The 20489-nt window shown below is 43.6% G+C and overlaps 1 protein-coding gene across 4 annotated transcripts in view; it reads left to right on the top strand.

Annotated features, from left to right (window-relative positions):
- The first annotated feature begins 995 nt into the window (after positions 1 to 995).
- Positions 996 to 20489, top strand: part of SEMA3D (semaphorin 3D) — a 139728-nt gene continuing 120234 nt past the window's right edge. The window contains exons 1-2 of one of the 4 annotated variants that reach the window (XM_071424039.1): positions 996 to 1172; positions 9147 to 9278. Coding sequence is in view for 1 of the 4 variants with exons in the window: in XM_071424037.1 (XP_071280138.1) it covers positions 1419 to 1615 (197 nt within the window). In the remaining 3 variants the exon portion in view is untranslated. Of the gene's footprint in view, positions 1173 to 1403; positions 1616 to 9146; positions 9279 to 20489 lie in introns of those variants that run through there. The other 3 variants (XM_071424038.1, XM_071424040.1, XM_071424037.1) reach the window with 3 other exon arrangements.

Below are 20489 nucleotides of genomic sequence, written 5' to 3'. Positions count from 1 at the left end.
TGTGATCATCAGTGAGTGGGAACAAGGTAAAGTGCAAGAATTATTCTGCAGAAATTCAAAACACAAACTGGCTCAAATCTGCATCATACTCATCCCAATTATATTTGTATTAAGTAGTGCCATGTGGGGATTAAAGCAATGGAAAGTTTTACCAGTGATAATGATACAAATGTGGAAATTCAGGATAAAATCTCCTTTCATTTTTTTTTTTAAGGCCTTAAACAGCAGAAGTCAACAGTAAACCTATCTCCAAATTCCTCCCTTTGTCTTTTGGGAATATAAAACTCATGTAGGTAAGTACAGTCTGTATTTACATGTGTAGAATTTATAAAAAACAATGTCAGTTTGGTACTGTAGAAACAAACTGTTTAAAAAACTTAGGTTAAAGAAGGTGTAAAGTTGACTTTTGGTGAACCTAAAAACCTCCTCTTATTTAGCTCCTGTCCTGTATACCCAGACCACCCATCTGACTTGTGTGTGAATGGTAGGTGAGGATGAAGTTCTGCCGAGGTGAGTTACATGATGGAAACTCCGGTGTCTTTCTCTGGGCTTCCTTGGTTATTTCACGGGAGCAACAGTCGGGGTCTGTTCCACAACCGAGCTGCCAGCTGAAGCCTTTCAATCTGAGCCCTTCACTGAGGGAAACAGCTCTTGAAAGAAGCCCAGTGTGTCTTGTCTGGAAGGGTCTGATACTGCCTGTGCCATGTGTGCAGTGGCTCTCAGCCTGCGGGCAGGAAGGCTCTTCCTCGGGCAGCCACAGAAGGAAATATGTTGGGGAGAATGGTTTGGTGTGGGAGTGGGCTGGTCCAGGAGAGAAATTCTCTCTTAGGAAGTGGTTCTGCAGCCTGCGAAAGCTGGAGAACCACCAGTGGAGCACATTCCGGGGGCAAAACAAATAAATGCGAATGCAGATGTGCCCCTGGCAGCTACAGTTCGGCACACAGGCAAACTCTTAAACGCGCACCAGCCCTGAGCTCCCGGCCACTTATCGTGAGTGTGGCGAGCTGGCTTTGTTTACTCAATCAGTCTGCAAAGCCAGTTCCGTCCCAGAGGGAATGTGTCATGGAACACCGTGAGCGGACCTGAGGCTGCTTCAGCCACGTGGATGAGGAGCAGCAGCCGCGCACGGCGATCCCAGAGACAGCTGGGGATGCTCCTGGCCGAGCTCGCAGGTGTGTGATCCGGCCCTGCCGGAGCGGCTGCGGCCCAGGCAAGGCACACGGGCTCGGGGTGCCCGGGTGGGCGCACGGCTGCTGCGGTGGGTGTTGGGGTGCGCACCCCAGCACTGCTCGGGAGCCCCGTCCGGCGGGCCGGGAGCGGGACCTGCGGCGAGCGGGGGGTGTGCCTGCGGCGGCTGACAGACACCCGGACACACAGGCGCACTCTCAGGCGGCAGCCCATTTGCTGGAGGGGTGTGCATGTGCGTGCGAGGGAGTGGAAAGGGGTGGCGGGATGGAGGGAGGGCGGCCGAGGGAAAGTCTGACACTCGGCGCAGAAGGAGCGAGACCCTCCGCTCCCGCCGCCGCTGCCGCTGGGGAGGAGCCGCCGCGCTCGCAACGCCTCCGACACCCGGCCCCGGCCCCGCCGCGCTCCGGCCGCTCTCCGGCCCCGGCAGGTACCGGCCCCGAGGCTCCGCGGCCGCTGGGGCACTTTCCGCGCCGCGGGGAAGGGGAGGAGGGCGGTGTGGGAAGGTGCCTGCGCTCCCCTCTGCCTGTCCCGGACGCTCCGCTCGCCTCTGCCCCGGGCGCCGCCGGGGCTGCCCCGGCAGGAGCGGAGCGGTGCCGGCACCTGGCGGCCCCCGGGCCACCTGCCCCGCTGTCAGCGGGGAGATGAGGCTGGCTTAGGAAAGGGCTGGGCTCTGCCGGAGCGTGAAGGGAGAGAAGGAAAGAGTTTTTAGGAGCGGGGCGGTAAGGCTGTGAGATAGGAGAGGAGTTGGTACGCTCAACCCGGCACCCCTGCTCCTACTCCCCAGAGCTGGCTCCGGGCTCTGGGAAGGCAGCAGGGCGTGATCAGCCCATGCTCCTCAGCAGAACTGTTGCTTGCTGGAGCAGTGGTAGAATTCCTTCCTTTCTACGCAGTCCTCCAGCATCGCCGTGAGCGCGCCCATCCCTGGAGCGCAGAGCACCTGGCTGGCCGGGGTGCAGCCCAAAGGAGAACATTCGCCTGCTCACAGGGACCACCTCCCGTTCACTTTGGGAGTGAAGGAACTCCCAGGGTGGGAAAGCTCCTTGTTTTGCTGCGAATATTGCAAAATGAAAGCTGTTGCTTGTAGAAGGGAAACATTCCTGAGCGCGTTAGGTAATCGGTGACTGTGCTACAGGAGCACAGAGCAGCCACCTATGTTTCCTCAAAAAGAGCTTCACTTTGATTTGAACTGGGGCAACTTGTCCAAGAATAATAGAGATAAATGGGACCAGAAGCTGAGAAAGCAGCAGTTCACATTGTGTCCGAGTCTCTGACAGAGGCCAGGAAGATGCAGGCAAGCACTTGAAGAATTGTAGCATGTCACTGTCTCTTTCACTTGCAAATCTGGGGGACAAGTAAAGAGACTTGATTTTGATGTTTACCATTTGGAGGTGTTTAATGCTAATCGCACACCACCTCTCTACCGTTTTTCAAGTCCTCATTATTATAATTGATGTGACTTTTCATCTTTGCCTTTTAATTAGTTTGTTTAGGTTATTATGGGCTTGATCCAGAAAAGCACATCATCTCCTGCAAAGTGTAAGGGCCAAAGTCTTCTGTGAAAGTTGGGTGTCTAAATAGTCTTTTAAAGAGAAATTGGGGTATTTTAATCCACAATTGTAAACCTACTGTCAAACAGAGATATCCAAATTCTGCAGGTGCCACACCTCTTTTTCTTAAAATTTCCAAGACAAGTCCTGCTCGGAGATGTCTCATAAATTGAAGCATTTTCGCCTTGATCAGGCTGAGCAGCTTGGCTTCACTTTTAGTTGAACTTTATTTTGGCTTAGACATCCAGACTAGCCTGAGATCCAGGAACTAAATTTGCTTTCCCTCTCCTTAGGACTGGATTGATCCAGCAGGGATTCTCAGGGTGTGGGCAGCACAACAGGCTCCCATTAGGTGCAGTGCTGAAGCACTGAGAGTTGTGCTCTAGACCAGTGCTGTGATTCCAAGTCTCCTACAGTCAGTGTGTGGGCTCTGCCCGTTGAGTGCTTTAACCAGAAATGGAAATAGCAGCTTCACCAGTCTCTGCTGTGTCTGAAAATACAAGAATGACTTCTATTACAAAAGCTGGTAGGTGCTTTCAGGACAATAATCCCAATAAAGGAGAAGTGCCACTCAGTAGTACTGAGTAAGGCGTCTGATATGAGAAAGATGTAATTTCAAGTTGTATTCCTGCCCTCAGCTTTGTCTTGGTGAGTGGCTACAGTCAGATCCCCAGAACACTGATACCTCTTTTTGACCCCACTCCCAAATACTGGCCTCTGCCTGCTTCTTTCCCAGCTGCAGGTTGTGCCATCCACCAACCTTCCAAAACACTGTAATTGCTCTGATCTTACTCTGCTCCCCAGTGTTTTGGGTTTTTTTTCTTGTTTTCTGAGAGGTGATGTTTTCACTGCGGATACCACTGTGGTCATTACGCAGATTGTGCTGCAGCCTGGACATTCTACTGGGATTTTGCAATTGAATTAATTGAAACAAGGCCCTGGGGGGGAAAAAGTTTTAATTAAGCTAGAGTGTTGAATGGAAATAGATGCTGTTCATTGGGAAAGAGCCCTTTAAATTGTTTGAGGATGCTGCATCTTTTTACTCAGAGATTAAGTAATGATAATTAAGCAGCTAACAATGTAAACAGCAAGATACTGAAAAGCAAAGGCAAAGGATGAAATGCTCCCAGCAGCACCTGTCCTTATTTTGATCCTAGCAGAAGGGATGTATATGCTCAGCCTCTTTTCCATGTCACAAAACAAGCAGAGGAGTGAATGTCCCACACAGTCAGGAGCTTTGCAGTTTAACTGGCAGAAAGCCATAAACAGTGGAGTCACCCTGTGAGCCTGCTGTTAGCTCAGGGTGGCCAAAATAATGATGTCTTTCTGAATTCTTTTTAAATCCCTGTTCTGCTTTTCCTCTCATTCTTTTTGCTGTTAAAAATCCAGCAGCTGTAATCTCAGATGTCGCTTCACTGTGTGCCACTGACATGCCGTGGATGCAGAGAGCCTGATGCATCAGCTGGGAATCAGCTGAATTCCCAGCACATGCCAGGATTTCTTTGGCTAAAACCCCTGGAGCTGGAATTGGCCAGTGAGCCACCTCTGTGCTCTTTGAGGTTTCCTCCACGAGGGAATCCTTCGGGGCTGGTTAAGCAGGCTTTCCCACCGCGCTCTCTTGGCAAGGCAGCCTGCGGGATTGCCGGAGCTGTGCTTGGCCCTTTGTCTTTTTAACCCCTGGAGAGAGCCATAGGTGCGTGCTAAATGCCATCGAATCGGATAGACGCAGGGAACGTGCCCTGTGTTTGTTTTCCTTGCTTTCTGGATTCCCTCCAGCTGCAAACAAGCGACAGAGAGGCTCACAGTACAGCCATGTGCATGAGGTGTGTAGTGGCTGTATTTAGGTGTGAAGGAAATTTTGCTCTGTGGGTGTGCTATTTTTAACTTTTTTATAGTCCTGCACCTCTGTCACACTTCTCAACAGTTTCCCGCTGCCCCTACATTTTTGTCTGGGTTTTATATATTTTATAAACTTAGCAATGGCAGTGAGTCATTATTTAAATAATCCCTGTATAAATCTTTAGCCCTTTTATCTTATTCTTTCTATCCTTGTGTATTCAGAAAGGCCCCTCTCTGGTATTGTTGGTCTTTTTCCACATTCTGGAGACGCGCTGCGAGAACATGCACGTGTTATCTGACAGTGGGTGATAGAAAAAAAGAAAAAAGCAAAAAAAAAAAAAAATAGCACAGCCCTTCTATTCTGCTCTCCCCAGCTTAGATGGATCCAACGTCACATGGAGGGGATCCAGGATGAGTCAGGAAACAGCGCTGTGGTCCAAAATTCCACTTTGCATTACAGCTGGGAGGCAGGCAGAGTGTAGCATCATGTGGATTTATTTTCTTTTGACGGGAACTGCAAAATAACTTATGGAAGTCACATAACCTAATGGGCAGAAGAGATAACAGTAAGCCAAGAAGAACCTGGATTCCCATCTGGGTTGAATCATTGACTCAATTGACTGTCATTGTGATGGGTGTGGTACTTTAAGCCTGGGACATTATACTGGCCTTAACTAAGTCATTGCACTTCCCCACAACGTAACTGGAAAATGTGATTCATTTTCAGAGCTCTGTTGGTACCTGAGAGCTTCCCTAACAGTTTCCCTGGTCAGACTCAGCACAGGACATTAGAGACATTTATTTTCAAACTTAATTTTTCAGGACAAATCCTAAATGGCTCAAAACATATGTGACTAAAGACAAATTCATGCTTTAGAGTTTATATGTGCATGGAGACCTGTAATTCTGTGCTGCATGAAATTCACACTGTGTCTATTACTCAGCTTTCAGTAACACTTATCCTTTTTTGTACATCTTTGCATATTTTTCTTCCTGTGCTACTATAAACAGAAGAGTTGCATGAGCTTTGTCTTATAATGTGGTCAGTTTAAAAGCAAAATAAATGACCATAGTTAAAGTGTTTCCAATTCTGTTGGTCAGAGAATCAGGAGACTTGCAGGAAGCACACGTCATGCAGGAGAAGAGAGGCTAAAGCCTCTGTAACATCTGAACATACTCCAGTGATGTGCTGGGGTGGTGTTGCTTTCTTATTTTTTTTTCTCCAAGGGGGCAGAAGAGAAGTTACCAATTTTCCTGGAACATTCTCTTCCAAAATTCCTGAAGACACTGCAGCACCAAGTCTGATCTCATCTTGTGTCAGCATAACTCATGCCTAAATGCACTGGGAACAGAAAGCCCAGGATTAACTAAAATTATACAAATCTGAGGCTGTCACAAAATGAAAGACTTGGGCCTGTTCTCAGTCTGTCTGTACTTAGTGACTTCAAGAGACTTAAGCACATGTTTAAAGATAGGCTGCTGTGTAAAATGCTCTCTTGAAAGAGTTACTTGCCTAAAGTCTAAGCCTAGAGTGAGATCAAGCCTTTTAAAAATTAAGTGCAGTCTTGAGGGCTGGTGTGGTCAAATAGTCCAGCTTAATCTTGGCTAGAATTTTAAGATTTTGAACAGCTAGATCTAATGGTATGTGCCTACCTAGCCTGTTGTATTCCCCTGGAATTTATCAATGACACACTCCATATAATTGTGGTTACTTTTTGTCTGTCTAAAATCCTTTTTTGGTTTTGCAAGGGGCAGACTGCAAAGAGGGAGTATGTAAAAAATTCTTTCTTAAACAAAAGCAAAAAGTTGATTTTTTTCCCCTTCCACAATGAAGAATTAAAACAATGTCTGTTGCTCCCATGCTTATGTCAGAATCTCTGCTAAAAAATAGAAAGAAGAAATATGATGAATTTTTCATATGGAACTTATTCTCTGTAATTTTATAATGCATATATGTGAGGTTTTATGAAAGCTTATACTAAAAGGCTTTAGAACAGTGTAATAAATGAAAAATGCTCATAACATCCTTGGGTGTCCAGAGAGCTCTGCTTTGAGAGAGGAAAATAAAATAAAGGGCAATGACAAGTAGTAATAGGCTGTTGCAAGTGCAGTTCCTTTTCTCCAAGATTTACAGTAAGAGCAGCTCTAACTGTAAAATTCTCTGTACTATCATAATCTGTAGCTTTGCAGAATGTAGCATTCTTATATCCATTCTCTCACCTTGTGAAAGAAAGGTTCCACCTGCATATGAATTACCTTTAAATAAATCCTTTGCTTAATTTCATGCGTTATTTCCTTTTTTTAAGCGGGTGCTCAAAAACCTTTATTAAGAACATAAATAAATCTTCAAAGCTGGTACTATACTGTGTCCTAGTAATAGAGTGATCATTTGTTATATCTCTCTGAAAATCCATCATTTGTTCAATAGAAATCATAGAAGACAGAGGAACAAATTTGGCACTTGTGTTTATGTAGTCATTAGTTACAAGCAGTGGGCCTTTTCTCATTCAGAGGAGTTTTTATTAATTTATTAGCTATGTTTTAATAGTGTTGGGAGGGGCCTGTGAGACAGAATCATAAAGTGGTTTGGGTTGGAAGGGGACCTTGAAGATCATCAATTTCCAAGCCCCTTCCATGGGATTCCTTCGGGATCCTCAGCAATGAACTCTCACAGCAGACTGGTATAAGTAGGGTCTATCTTGTACTTCTACCAATATTTTAAATAAAAGCTAAACTGTAAAAGTGTATTTCAGTGGCTCAGGTGCTGAGGTGGCCTGGAAGGGGAGTTTCCCAGGTGTGGGTCAGAGCAGTGGTGCTGCTGATGTTCTGGAGCTTGGCTCTCTCAGCCACCTCCGTTCCATTTTTGCGAGCGCTCCCTTGTCAGGCCCAGCAGAAGGAGTCTGGCTTTGCACAGCTGCTGCACCATCTTCTGGGATGAGACCTCTTCTACTGGATCTGCCCCAGTTAATGCTTTGCTATCAGTGTTGGTGTTTCCTACCTGGTACTGAGCTGCACCATGGAATGGATCATAAGGAGACCAGTCCTTCCCAGAGGAGCGTGCCAGCCCTGGAGCTGCTGGATGAAGGGTGTTGGGAGAGGTGGAACTTCTCCTTTCAGTCTGTGGGAGAGCTGGGCACACTTGGAGCCCCCCCCAGCCCTGCAGGTGTTTCTGAGCCTGGTTCTGAGCTCCTCTGCCTGGTTCTGAGCACCACAGGCACCGAGCAGTCACAGCTCTGTTGTGTGTGCACCCCGTGGCCCAGGTGCTGTGGGCAGGGGTGGCTACATGTAAAAGCTGAAAACAGCAAAAGACAGTTTTATCCTGATCTTTAAGGCTAAAGTTGGCTGACTGAGGAGTCAGTTAATATCATAAATCTCTGTTATTAATCTGATTTTTTCCTAAAACTATTTTAATAGGCAAGGATGCTTTACATAACTACAGTCTGAATCACTGTGGTCAGTTGATCTGATGTTTTGTACAAGCTGTAATCTTGTCAGAAGTGAGGTCTTCTCAGACCTCATGAAATCCAAGGTGTTTATTTTAAGACTCAATTTATTATATTGCAAATTGAACTCCTTAAAGCTTTGAAGGCTTTAAGGAAGAGCTGACTTGATGTAATTTTTGGAATGTCACGCCCACCTAACTGAGGGAAAAAAGTAATGAGATCTGGTGCATCTAAGGAAGTTACTAACATTGTTCAGACCCAAGGATCTTTTAGGTGCTCTTTCTAGAAATAAAAAAAGGTGCACTTAGCTGTGCTTCTCTGTGCTGTCTGTCTTTTTAAGATGAATGTCCTGGGTAATACTGTTTGTGGTGTACAGGTTTGTTTTGGAGTTACGATTCGGTGTTTAGAGTCCTCTAGTGACATCTACAAAAAGCAGATTTACTTCATCTCATAAAGCTGCCTCAGCTTGAAAAAAAAGTTAAAATTGGATTTATGACAAAGAAATACCTTCCCCAGTATAACATCCCAACAACCTGTGCAGCTTCCAGTGAAGTTAAAGGAGTTTTCACATGGAAAGATTTTCTGTCCTTAGATAAAATAATTATAAACTGCCTAGGCTGAAGATTGATTAAACTTACATAATAAAATTTATATGAAGGGGGAAATGGGCTGATTTTCTTAAGGTATCTCTCTACAAATTCACATGCCTGTGATTTGGTTTTTAGGTTGGTGAGGTTTTTTTAATTTTATTTTATTATTTCCCTAAAGAGTTTTACACGTCCAAGTACAGATAAATTGCTGTGCTGTCCTCAGGAGACTGAAGCTCCTGTGTCCTTTGCTTCCTGTGACTTTGCTACAGCTCATTACTTTCCTAAATGGCAACACGAGCACCATTATGGAGCTCGTAACACAGACAGTTATCTCCTCAATGGCACTTAAAATCAAATCCTTCCTACTTGGTGAAAGATGAGTTACTGTGCTTTGGCTCCTTAACTGATGCAATGATGGAAGGATTGTTTTTTTTCTCTATTTGTTGCTGTTGTACATTGATGTGTAAGGATGAAGAATGAGTACTGAGGCACAATACACTACTGAATGCTCCAGTGCCAATTTCTCTGGTTTTTCACAGCCTGACAGAAAAGCAGAAGGTGTGTGCAGCAAACAGTGCAGGGAGTTCATCTCAATCCAAACATCTGCTTTCAAAGCAAGAGAAAAAAGAAAAAAGCAGAATGCAATTGTTGTCTTCCATTTAAAAGCCAAGGTGAGATTCTGTGTGGTTTATCCTTTTTTCCATTTAAAAGTCAAGGTGAGATTCTGTGTGGTTTATCCTTTTTTCCATTTAAAAGCCAAGATGAGATTCAGTGCAGTTTATCCTTTTTTTTTCCACTGTGCTGTGTCTGGGGTACTGCCAGCATGTCCTGTGGCACAAGGGCTTGGTCTTTCCTAAGAGGAACTGTCCATCCTTACCTTTCAGTGGCAGCAGTTCTCCAGGTGGTTTCAAGTCACAGGACAATCTGCTCCTGCTTCCAAACTCCCCTCTGAAATTTAATCTCCTTCCTACAGTTAAACTCTCTCTTGTGCTTTTGTAAAAGCTTCAGGCATGGTTTTCCTGTATCCCGTCAATTCCCAGAAATGGCCCTGACATGATGAAAATCTCTCACTCCCCAGGGGTACTCTGCTCTAGCAATCTGACATGTGGGGTGTTAAACTGTTAAAGGGAGAGAATTCAGACAGATTTCGGGGCTGGTGCCAGTTTTTCACGACAATGGTAGAAATTCCTTTGTGATAACATTGATATCACAGGCACAGCTGCTCTGCAGTTGGTCAGTGATGAAATATAGATAGCCATTTTCTTAGTGAAGACAGGCTTTACTTCTATTTTTATCCTAGGTTACCACCATTATTTATGGCTAATAAAATCTGTTCTGGTAAATGGTGTTAAAAAAAAAAAAAAGTACTTTCCATCCTTTCTGTGCTTTCCTTCCTTCCTTTCCCTACAAACAAGGTAAATGCCACTGAAGTGGTGTGAGAAAAGCATTTTGGAATGTGTGTGGATTTGTTGTGTTTTATTTTCCATTCAGGAATTCAACATGACACAATGGAAAGTGGGATTTGACATCTCCAAGATAAACTATTAGACAGTCTATAAAGTGCTGCACTCATCTTTATAAGATAAATAGTGTGTAAGGCCAGAATAACTGGGACACAGTGGCTTTGATAACAGGCAGCATTGTTATCTCCAGTGCAAGCATCAGCAGAGATTACAGTGGTGTGTTGTGGTGGCCCTGGGGGAATCTCACAAGGCCTTGCAGTAGGCAGTGTACAATTTGTTTTCATTCTTTTCTCAGCAAAATACTGGTTTGATGCTTGGAAAGCATGACCCTGTTTAAATTGTGCTGACTCTCTTCATTCTGGTTTGAGCCACATGGGAGGAGAGGTGTGAGCACAAGCAGTTAGAAGAGGTGAAAAGGTGCTGATGGAGGATGGATACATTAGCGATTGACAGTGAGCAGACAGTTTGTTCTGAAGAGCCAAGACCCTGTGGGCCTTGTGCTCAGGATTCAGGATCCTCAGTCCGTGTTTCCTAGAAGATCAGTAATTTTTGTCCAACTTGTTTTACTAAATCTCACTGATGGGATCTGCTCTGAGCTGCCCTTATGTTATGTTATGGAAATTGTACATTATATTATGGCTTAGCCTGTGTGTGCCACTGCTCAGAAGGAAAACCCAGCTGTGCTGTGGAGGCTGCAGCAATTGCTCAGAGCTCTTTTTGGACGTCTCAAGATGAAGATGTGACCTCAGTCCCATGGGTGTCTTTTCTTGTGTAGCAGTCATTTCTACCTCCTACTTTTCTGTTAGGCTGGGAGAAGGTTCCAAAATAGGCATTTGAGTTTTTGGCAGTGTTTGCTGCCTAAGCACTTACCCTTCATTCCCCTTCAGAGATATGGTGCTGTGTGTAACACTCTGAAGGAATTTGTTCTTCTGGTGGTTTGCAAGACAGGTTGGAAACCCTGACACAAACATGTTTCCTTGTTCTGAAACTGGCTGATTGGGCAGAACTTTCTCTTATTGGTGTGGGAGATTTAACTTTTTCTGTTTCAGAAGATGGACAAGGCAGTCCCATGCAAAGGAGGTTGCAGAATCTTGTTTTCTTGATATCCCCAGAAACTGAATCTTATTTGGACAATAAGAGCTAGTCGAAAAACAAGCTACTGGATTCAATATAAGGGTAGCTCTGTAAGGTTTTGGGGGTCTAGTTAATACAGGAGATGATAAAATATCCCTCTAAAAACCAGACATCTGAAAAACCTTTTATAATTATTTCAGTAGCTTTCTTGAAAGATGCATGGTACTTTATGTGTGTGTTTCCCACAAGCTGCCCATACTCTGTGCTCCTGGTTTCTGAAAACAGAACGTGGTTAGACTTTGATAATTCAAGGTTGATACAGAATTGTTTTGATTAGTTAGGGATCAAGGCATCTGTCCTAGGAGGGGGGGAACTGCACTTATTTAGTACCAGAAACAGTGTTTTTATCTTGTCATTTGCTTGAATAGTATGGGGCTGACATCTCTTTCTCTACAGAAACAGGCTTTTCTGTTTCACTTTAATGAGGCAATTGCCAAAAAAATCTTTCCAGATGAAAGGAACAGAGTCTGTTTTATAAATTGACCCATGTTACAAGCCAGGTGCAAGTTCTGGGCAAGTCAGAGGACATGCTCAGCATCCAGCAGCTCTCCCCAAGATTATTCTAAGAAGCACGTATCACCCAGGGCTGGAGCCTGCTCTGGACTGATAAAGGTTGTCTACATCTGGGAGTCAGCTTCTGCTCAACTGGAATAACAGTGTGCAGAGTGGTATCTTCCCCACACTGGCTCTGCATGGCCTGTCTGCCCTAAGGCTGTTGTTCAAATTAAGGAAGTTGCTTCCAAATTAAGTTGCTTCCTTCTAATACACACTTCTGTGTGATGTGATTGCAGGGCAGCCAGTGTGCTGCTAATTCACATCTTACTGTGTCTGGACTCTCATGTTGATGTGCCCCAAGTATTTAAGTTTTAAGGTCTTGGTCAATTACTTCTCTAAGTGCAAGAGTCACGGTGTCAGTGCACACGGTGTCAGTGCACTGTGCTGTGATGCAGAGTGCTGCATACCAGAGCAGAACTCTGAAGTGAATGTTGTATTTCCACTGATTTTAGTGCAAGATCCAACTCTGTGCTGGTGTTCCTGTGTTTAATTCACAGTAACACCTAGAAAACCCTGGAATTTTGGCCTCACTGTGCTCTTACTGCAAAGTTAAGATCTAAGGATAGCTTAGAGAAGATCAATAAAAGTGAGAAGGGAGGCTTGGAGTCAGGTTTGATTTATGAGGAAGAATAAAAGGCTTTGAGTGTGCATAGCTTGTTAGAGTTTGACAAAGAAGAAGACATGACTGTAAATACTTCAAAAGTTTTATTCAAGAAACAGCAGAGGATTTGCTTGATGTTAAGGACATTCCAAAGGTTAGGACAGCAGCTCAGGAGACCTAGGGTTAATTCCATGACATATGTCCTTAAGGCAAGTCAATTCTGCTTACATCCCAGCAAATTCCTAAGGGCACCCAACTGCCTCTGCTTTGTCTACATCACTGAGTATTTGTCAGCTGATTGAAAAACACCTAATTTAGACAATTAACTTAGTAAATACCTTTGCAGGGCTAGAACTTGGCTCTACCTGCCTCAGCTATATGTGTAAATGAGTCAGAGTCACCATTTATCAGAGAAAAAGTGTGAGAATTACAGGTTTGGAAAGTATGGATGTTCAGATATTGTAACAATGCAAGTACAGTGAGTGGTAAAGCTAATTAAGATGGGATTTATTTCAGTTGTCTGAAGTGTGAGGTGGTCACCTAATCTTCTTCTGTTTTCTGTACAGGATGAGGTGCTCCCAGGGGCAAAGCAGTATCTGAGCCAGGGGATGAATTAACTTGGCAGTGCCTGTCTCCCTGTCTCTCCCTCCCTGGAGGGAGCCCAGACAATGCCTGAATTTTAGATGGCTGGAATTAGGCAAGATGAATGTTATCTTAAGAATATAATGATCAAATAAAATCAACTCAGCTTGATTTTAAGGAGGAAAAAATGTCTTTACTGAATGTGTTTGCTGAAATGTTCTTTTAAAACAATTATATAAACCACCTCAAAGAACTTGTGTTTTCTTCCTTTTATTTCTTGTGAAACATTCAGGAAATGCTTTTATTAATATCTAATTACATGAGCTCCCATTTCTCCTATTTCCTTAAAGCAGTCCTTACACAGGCTAGCAACATCCCAAGAAGTGCTAGTGTGCTATGTATTACTAAAAATGTTGTATTATGTACAGCCTACATGTCCCATGTTACCTAACACTACACTTGGAAATCCAGACATTAATAACTAAATGGGAGCTGAGCTCTTTTGGCAACCTACTTCTGATGGCTCTTGCTTTCATACAGCCTAAGTGGTTGGAGATACTGTGTTAGCTCTGGGGGGTTGCTGTCTCCTTGAAAAGGACTGATCCTCAGAAGAAATGCAGTTATGGACATGGTGAATTAAAAAAAAAGAAAAAAAAAAAGGTGGGAAAATTAAAGTTCCTCAGAGAAGAGTTACAATAATTTTGAGAGCACTGCTGGAAGTCCATGTGTAAAGCAGCTCTAGGATGCCGGGGATCTGAGGGAAAGCTAGGCAATACAGATTCATGAGGAGGACCAGGATGACCTGTCTGAGGTCTCTGCTGACCCATGCAGTGGCACAAGTTCTCACTTCAAGGAAAGAGGAGCTTAATTAGTTTATCTTGTTGTTGGTGGGACTTGATGTCAGAGTCCTTCCCCCCTTGTGGGATCACATTCACTATTACCATGCAGCGACTTTGTGAGTAGTTTACTCTTCTTGATTTGCACTCCTGAAAGAAGAGGGATGCTGTCAGGCTTTGTCCCTCTTGTTTTGGGATCTCCCACCTCCAGCCTCTCCAGAACTCACCTTCACAGAGCTGGAATCTGACATCCCTGACATCCCTCACCTTCACAGAGCTGGAATCTGACATCCCTCACCTTCACAGAGCTGGAATCTGACATCCCAGTGCTGGTCACTGGGATGTGTGAGCATTCAGTCACTTCAGGAACAGGGACCTGGTGTCAGAGAGCCTGTGGATTTCCAGTATGGTACTGGACTAGACTTACATGTGGGAATGTCTAAATGTGCTCAATTCGGAAGTGTTTGCAGGAATTTATTGTTTTTGCTTGACCTTGCAGACCCAACACTATTGCTTTGGAAATCAGAGCTGAACAGTCCTAAGAACATAGAGGGACATTTTGGGTTTGCTCAGAGGACCTAAACACAGTGGGGATTTCATCTGTGTGTAAAGCAGTCATGACTCTGATCAGGAGGTGAAATAAGTAGTCCCTAATTTAAGAAATGCATTTGGGTCATGAGGCTATGAGCTTCAAAGCCCATCTTCAGCCAGAGTGAGACTTAGTGAGTTAGGTGGGAGGTGCACCCATTGCTGGTTCCCTGGACAGCTGGGCTTGAATTAACACTTGTGTTCCTGGACACCATAAGGACTCAGGCAGTGTGTAAGGGAATAAAGACACAGATGATTATGTGAACTGCACTGAGATCAGCTGCCTTGCCACCCCAAAGCCGTAATCCTCCCGTGGGTCACTCCAAACCTGTGATTTCACACCACCCACTCTGTGCCCCAATTCAGGGGGCAGTGAAAGATGTTCTCAAGTGCCCAGAGCTTCAGGCATGCAGAGGACGAGTCTGTATACGAGTGTTTGTCCACAGGTCACTGCAGGTTGTAAAACATGGTACCAAGGACAGAGAGAAAAGAAACAGCAGTGACAGGAACTGTACATTGCCTGTATGTTGCCAAGCAGCTGTTGAGCTCTGCCTGCCACTCTTACTAGCAATTGTCTCACTTTTTCCTCCCTCTGACTGTTTTCTCCATCTGGTCTCATTCAGTATGTATTTAGACTATAGGCTGCAAGGAGGAGAGGCCCTTGCATCCTACTTGATAGTATGTGCAACATTATGGGGTCCTGCCCTGGCTGGGGCCTCCAGGCACTGTCCCAGTGTAAATAATGCATAAAAATAGATCAGCAGTGTAACATCGATCAAGGAAACCATACAGAGACTTAACAGTGATTTAGTATTGAATTGCTCTACTGTCTGCCATAGCATTCCTGCACTGACTTGCTGTAGTTTTCTGCATTAAATGACAGACCATACAAAGCCTTGTATCTATGGGCAGTGTGCAGGGAGCTGGGGGGAACCTGTAATTGCTAAAATCAGGAAGTGGGCCAAAGATGATCTACAAATATGTGGAAGAACGTATCTTTTGTGATGTTCAGGGTTTTATCATTTTTATTTTGGAGGCTTTCCAAGATTTAATAGCAAAAGAGCAACCAAAAATTTGGTTGAAGCAATCAGACCAGATTTCAGCTGCAGCAATAACTGCAATAGCCTGAGCATTTGCAGTAATTTCTTCTCTTGTGAACATCACCAGCTGCTCCTGTTGCACCAGGTAGGGTTACATTAAGCAAAACAACTTAACTAAGTGATGTAGGCAGCTTTTGAGGTGATCAAGTGTAATACACAGCAAAAGTAGGCATTATTATCACCTGCACTGCTAAAGTTAATCTGCACTCAGAGCTAGACTATTTGCTCTGTTTAAAGAACATGAGTTGAAACTGATGAATGACATTAGCAAGTATGTTAGAGACCAAAGGTACACCTCAGAAATGAGGTAGGACTATTTCCTTTCATTCGTGAAGGTGCAGTGATCTCCTCTTGCACAGTTAGAGGTAATTAACAGTTCCTTGCAATCAGTTTGATGGTATTGCAGAAGGGGTTTGGAAGGAGGAAACGGACAAGTCCATGGCCACTGAGAATATGTTTCTTGTGAAAGCAAAGCACTGGACCTGTAGCACCAATTTTCAGATGCTTTTAAAGAGAAATTAAAAACATTTTCAAACCGTTGATCCACTTAAATTTGATAGATCATTTTGTATAAGTCCTTTTTTATTTAAAGCATCCCTGGTGGTGCAAGTGCCAAGAACTGTGCAAGTGAGACTCCGGATTCTTTCTGTATCAGACAAACTAGTGGCTCCTGATTTCAGTTTCTGCATACTAAACAAAGTCCTTCTGTTCTGCAGAAGTCTTTACAAATACGTGTAGGGAGGCTGAGTCTTTGGTTTCCACAGATCCAAATAAACCCATGAAAAAGTTTCTACCATTGCTTTTAGGAAGAGTTAGGCAAACAGCAAGCAGCAAGAGGAGAGGTAAGAAGTTGTGTAGTTTCCATTCATATCATTCACAGTCACACATTTGGAAAAGAATTCACAGCTCATGAGTGGGCTCAAAATTAGAAGAGAAACATCCCCAAGGTTTCTGGAATAGAAAAAAGAAAAGAGGCTGCAGAAGCTCCACTCTAAAAATTTGTTAAAAAAACCCCAACAGCTGGTTGGCAGAAGGGCTCTTCTTTGACATAAAATGCTTCCTGAAATTCTTTCTTCCAAGACCCATACTGATACTTTTTTTGTTTTAGTTTTTCTTTCACATGAATTAATAATAATAAAAAAAAAATTAGCCATCTCATCTGAATACAATAGGAGATGCTGGCAATAATTTTGCTAGTTTATCAGCTGATCAGTTATTAATCCCTTCTTTGGAGCATGTGGTGGAAGAGAACAAGAGACTCATGACACACCTTTCTTTGTCTGTAAGCCTGCTGTCTTAAAAGGTTATTTCCCATTTCCACTCTCATTTCATCATAAGCCTTCTGTCCTCAGTCCAGCAGGCACAGCAGCACTGAATGCCAGGTGTTTATAATAAATAAGCCAGTGCTGACTGCAGCTGGGACAGTGTCCATGAATGGGTCCTCTGGCAAAGGAAGGAGGTGGTGACATGTGGCATGAGGGCTGTGACAAGCACTGGAGATCAGCAGTGCCCCCCTGTCACAGTCCTGTCTGCATGGCTTTTATCCCCTCTCTTCTGAGGCTGGTATCTCCTGGCAGGTGAACTGAGCACAGCTGTGAGGAAGTCACTGAAGTTCTGCTCTAAAACCAGCAGCACTTTGCAGAACGACACTTGTGTTCACTGTAGTGGATATCAGCTCTCTGCTGGTTCTTTCCAGTTTGGTCAAAGCTTTTCTGAAAATGGCTTCAGTGATCATAAAAAAGCAGCTGATATTTTAGCCTAGCACTGCCTTTAAAAAATAAAAAAGTTACATTTCCAAAGAGTTCACCTGTAATTTATCTGTCCACAGGCTAATAAAACCTGGAACCTTCTTCCTTTTTTCATTTCTACCTGATGGCTGTGTTAGCCTCATTCTGATGTGTATTCAGACTGTTGGAGTATTTTGCAAGGTTTTGCCACGTCTTGTATTTTCCACAGGAATTACACAATGAAAGGCAGTATTTTCTAGGTGCCAAAACTTGTTGGGATGTTTTTCTGGCTGTGTCACTGGCTGATGGCTTTAGTGGCACATTTCCCTTGTGAGTGCAGGGACTCTGAAGGCGCTCACAGGGGAGACAGATGAGTTACATCTGTATTTGCAAGTTAAACAGGGTCAGGAGACGGTGCTGGCCTGCAGTGGCCTGTGTGTTTGTTAGTGTGTTCACTGGACTGGGTTTTGCTCTTGTCAGCTAGCACATTTCCAAGCTGCCTGACTGTAAGCTGGGGGGATGCAGGGCTCCCAGGAGACAATATGGATGAGACCACTTGGTGTTGAAGGGATGAGTGCTTAGCTGTATAGACAGAAGCTGTGCCAGGCTGCTTTGTCTCAGAGTCTGCAAATAGTGTCTGGCCCATTTTATTTATTGCTTCAAACTTAGACTTGGGGTCTGGAAGCTCAAGTCTGAGCAGCTCTAGGGGTGACTGCACCATATTCCTGTAATTAGACAGACTTTTCCTCTACTCATCTTCTCTTTGTTTTATCTTCCTAGTTGTAAGCTCATCGGGGAAGGTATTGATACTTGCTCTTTATTTGTAGAGTATTTAGTACCATGTGGTCCTGACCTGCACAGATTTCAGTTCAAATAAAGGCACTTGAATCTGCTCTTGCCTGTTTGCTTTCAGCTTGGAAAGTTTTCCCTGGCTATAATGTACTGTTAAGGAAGGAACAAAGGATAGCCTCTTAAGAACTGTAAAACCTGCCTCACTTTAGTCCTGGCTATTTAATTTTGTAGGCTTATGTCAGACCCTTAAGGTTAAAAATGTTTCTTTTCTTGTCTTGGCTTGAACAGCAAATGGAATGTTTCAAAGGGAAAAAAAAAAAAAGAGTCCATATGAGGCAGGCCAGAGTGATGCAGCCTTGCCTGTTTTTCTTGATCTGAAATACTGTATTAGCTGGAGCACAAAATGGTCTGGCTACCTCAGTTTCCATCCCATTTTTGGATGGAAAGTTGCTCACCAAACAAGAGCAGAAGCAGTCATTTACTTCTGAAAGGGAAGGTTTTTGCTCATTTTCTTTGCAGCATAACATTTTCTTGGTTAGACTTTTCTCCATCTCTTCCTTCTCCATGAACGCCCCCAAGCAGAAGAGTAAATAATTTTGGCTTACACTGAACAAGTCCCTGAGATGATAATGAGAAGTGGTGAATAAACTTTCCCTGTCTTACACAGGGCAGACTTGAACTCTGCTGAAGGGGCCACATGCAGCAAGGTCAGGAGTGTGATGAAGTATAAGTTTGGAAGGGGAATCTGCTGGAAAGATAGAATAACCCACTGAGTGATAAGTGCTGACAGACTGGCACCCTGGTGTTTGAAGTGCTTTTCCTTGCAGGAGAAGTATGTCTCTGATCCTGTTGTGTTATGGCCAGGCTCAGTCTGTTTTGAAAGCCTATCCTTTCTTCACATGGAGACTCAGAAAGATTCAGGCTGAATGTGTTTAACAGAACCCTGAATTTTGGGCCATGGTTAAAGCCTAGTTTTATAAATTCGATATGGTTTTCTCAAAAGGTATTTATAACAATAATCATAAGCATATGTCAGTACATTTATATTATTATTATATGTTTACAATAATGTTTTTCTAATACTTCACCATTAAGTAACTGTGTTTAGTGTACTAGTTCACAGAGAATAAAAGTATTAAATTATGATTTCAAAGGAATGATAAAACAATAACACTGGGGAAGTTCAGTCATCTTAACAAATTGGGAGCATTATTCAATCTGTCCAGGCAGGCTCTTGCATGGTTCCTGTTCTTCTCTGTTTCTTTCCTGTGGGTTTAGCTTGAGAATGCTCCCAGTATGGCCACACAGGGAGACAAACTGAAATATGTGAGTGAGACCCAGGGTGGGAGGCAGAAGATTAAGTGAAATGTCCTGGGACCTTCCAGGAGAAAGCTGCTCTGCTCTTTACCCAAACCACAGTGACAGAAGTAGTATCACAAGCTAGTCGGATGGTTTGACTAATAAGAGCTTTAAAAAAAACAGTAGTGATATGTTTTCAGTTCCTTGAATCAGTTTATTTCAGTTACATTTGCAAATGTATGTATATAAAAAGAACAGAATTACAAATTCTGTAAATGAAAAAGGTTGGGAGAAAGAAAAAGTGAGGTTTTTCTTTTTTTTTATCTTCAGTTTTTAATCTAGAAGTGGGGCATGATCCCCATCCCATTTCCTGTATATCCAGGATAGCAATATTCTGCCACTTTTTCAGAAGACTGCTGGTACCTAACATGGAGGTTCTGTTGTCTAGTCAGATTCTTTGACAAGCACTGCTCAGAACACTTGGATGCTTTGGAAGACAAGAGCAGGCAGGGGTGGAACCCTCAACAGTGTACAGGACTAATCAAGCCTCTTTTAACTACTTGAGCACAGAAGGTATATCTATATAGATAATTGAATAAAACTGTTAATATTTTCAACAGTAATAATAATAAATCACTAGACTTGTAGATCTATCATGTTTCAGTGATTTTCAGCCATTCTCCCCTCCACTAAAAACAATGAGATATAACTTAGAAGTGCTTTTATTATCAGCATCCCATAGGATCACTGTCTGCACTTCCATCCCTTCCCACTCTCTAATGTATGTGCACTAGGCTGCACTTTTGGGTCATGCAATCATGCAAATCAGAAAGTTCATGTTCCTCAGGCCTCCTGAGTTATTTCTGCAGAGGATGGACACTGATGGAGAAAGACACCAAGGAAGAAGAAACATTGTCTTGTTATTTTTAGATGAGCTGAGCTCAGCATTGCCTTTATTTTTTCTCTGCTTCACAGTTTTACTGTAAGAGGCAGGATCACTTTGTTTTCTATCACATTCATTCCAGCTGTAATTTTTGCAGCTTTTCAGTTCTTGGCCATGTGATCTTCTCAATTCATTTGTGATGAAATCCCTGTTGTGCAAACTGACATTTTTGTTCATTTCCTCTCTAGTGAGAGTACAGGAAGGACATGTACACCTGACATCCCTGGCATACTTTTCTGACATAGTAGCAGGAGGATAAGAA

Source organism: Agelaius tricolor, unplaced genomic scaffold (assembly GCF_023055355.1).
Source record: "Agelaius tricolor isolate 1412-34295 unplaced genomic scaffold, bAgeTri1.0.p SCAF_3, whole genome shotgun sequence".
Classification (NCBI taxonomy): domain Eukaryota; kingdom Metazoa; phylum Chordata; class Aves; order Passeriformes; family Icteridae; genus Agelaius; species Agelaius tricolor.
The sequence above is the reverse complement of the archived record's forward strand: the minus strand, read 5'-3'. Positions and strand labels throughout refer to the sequence as shown.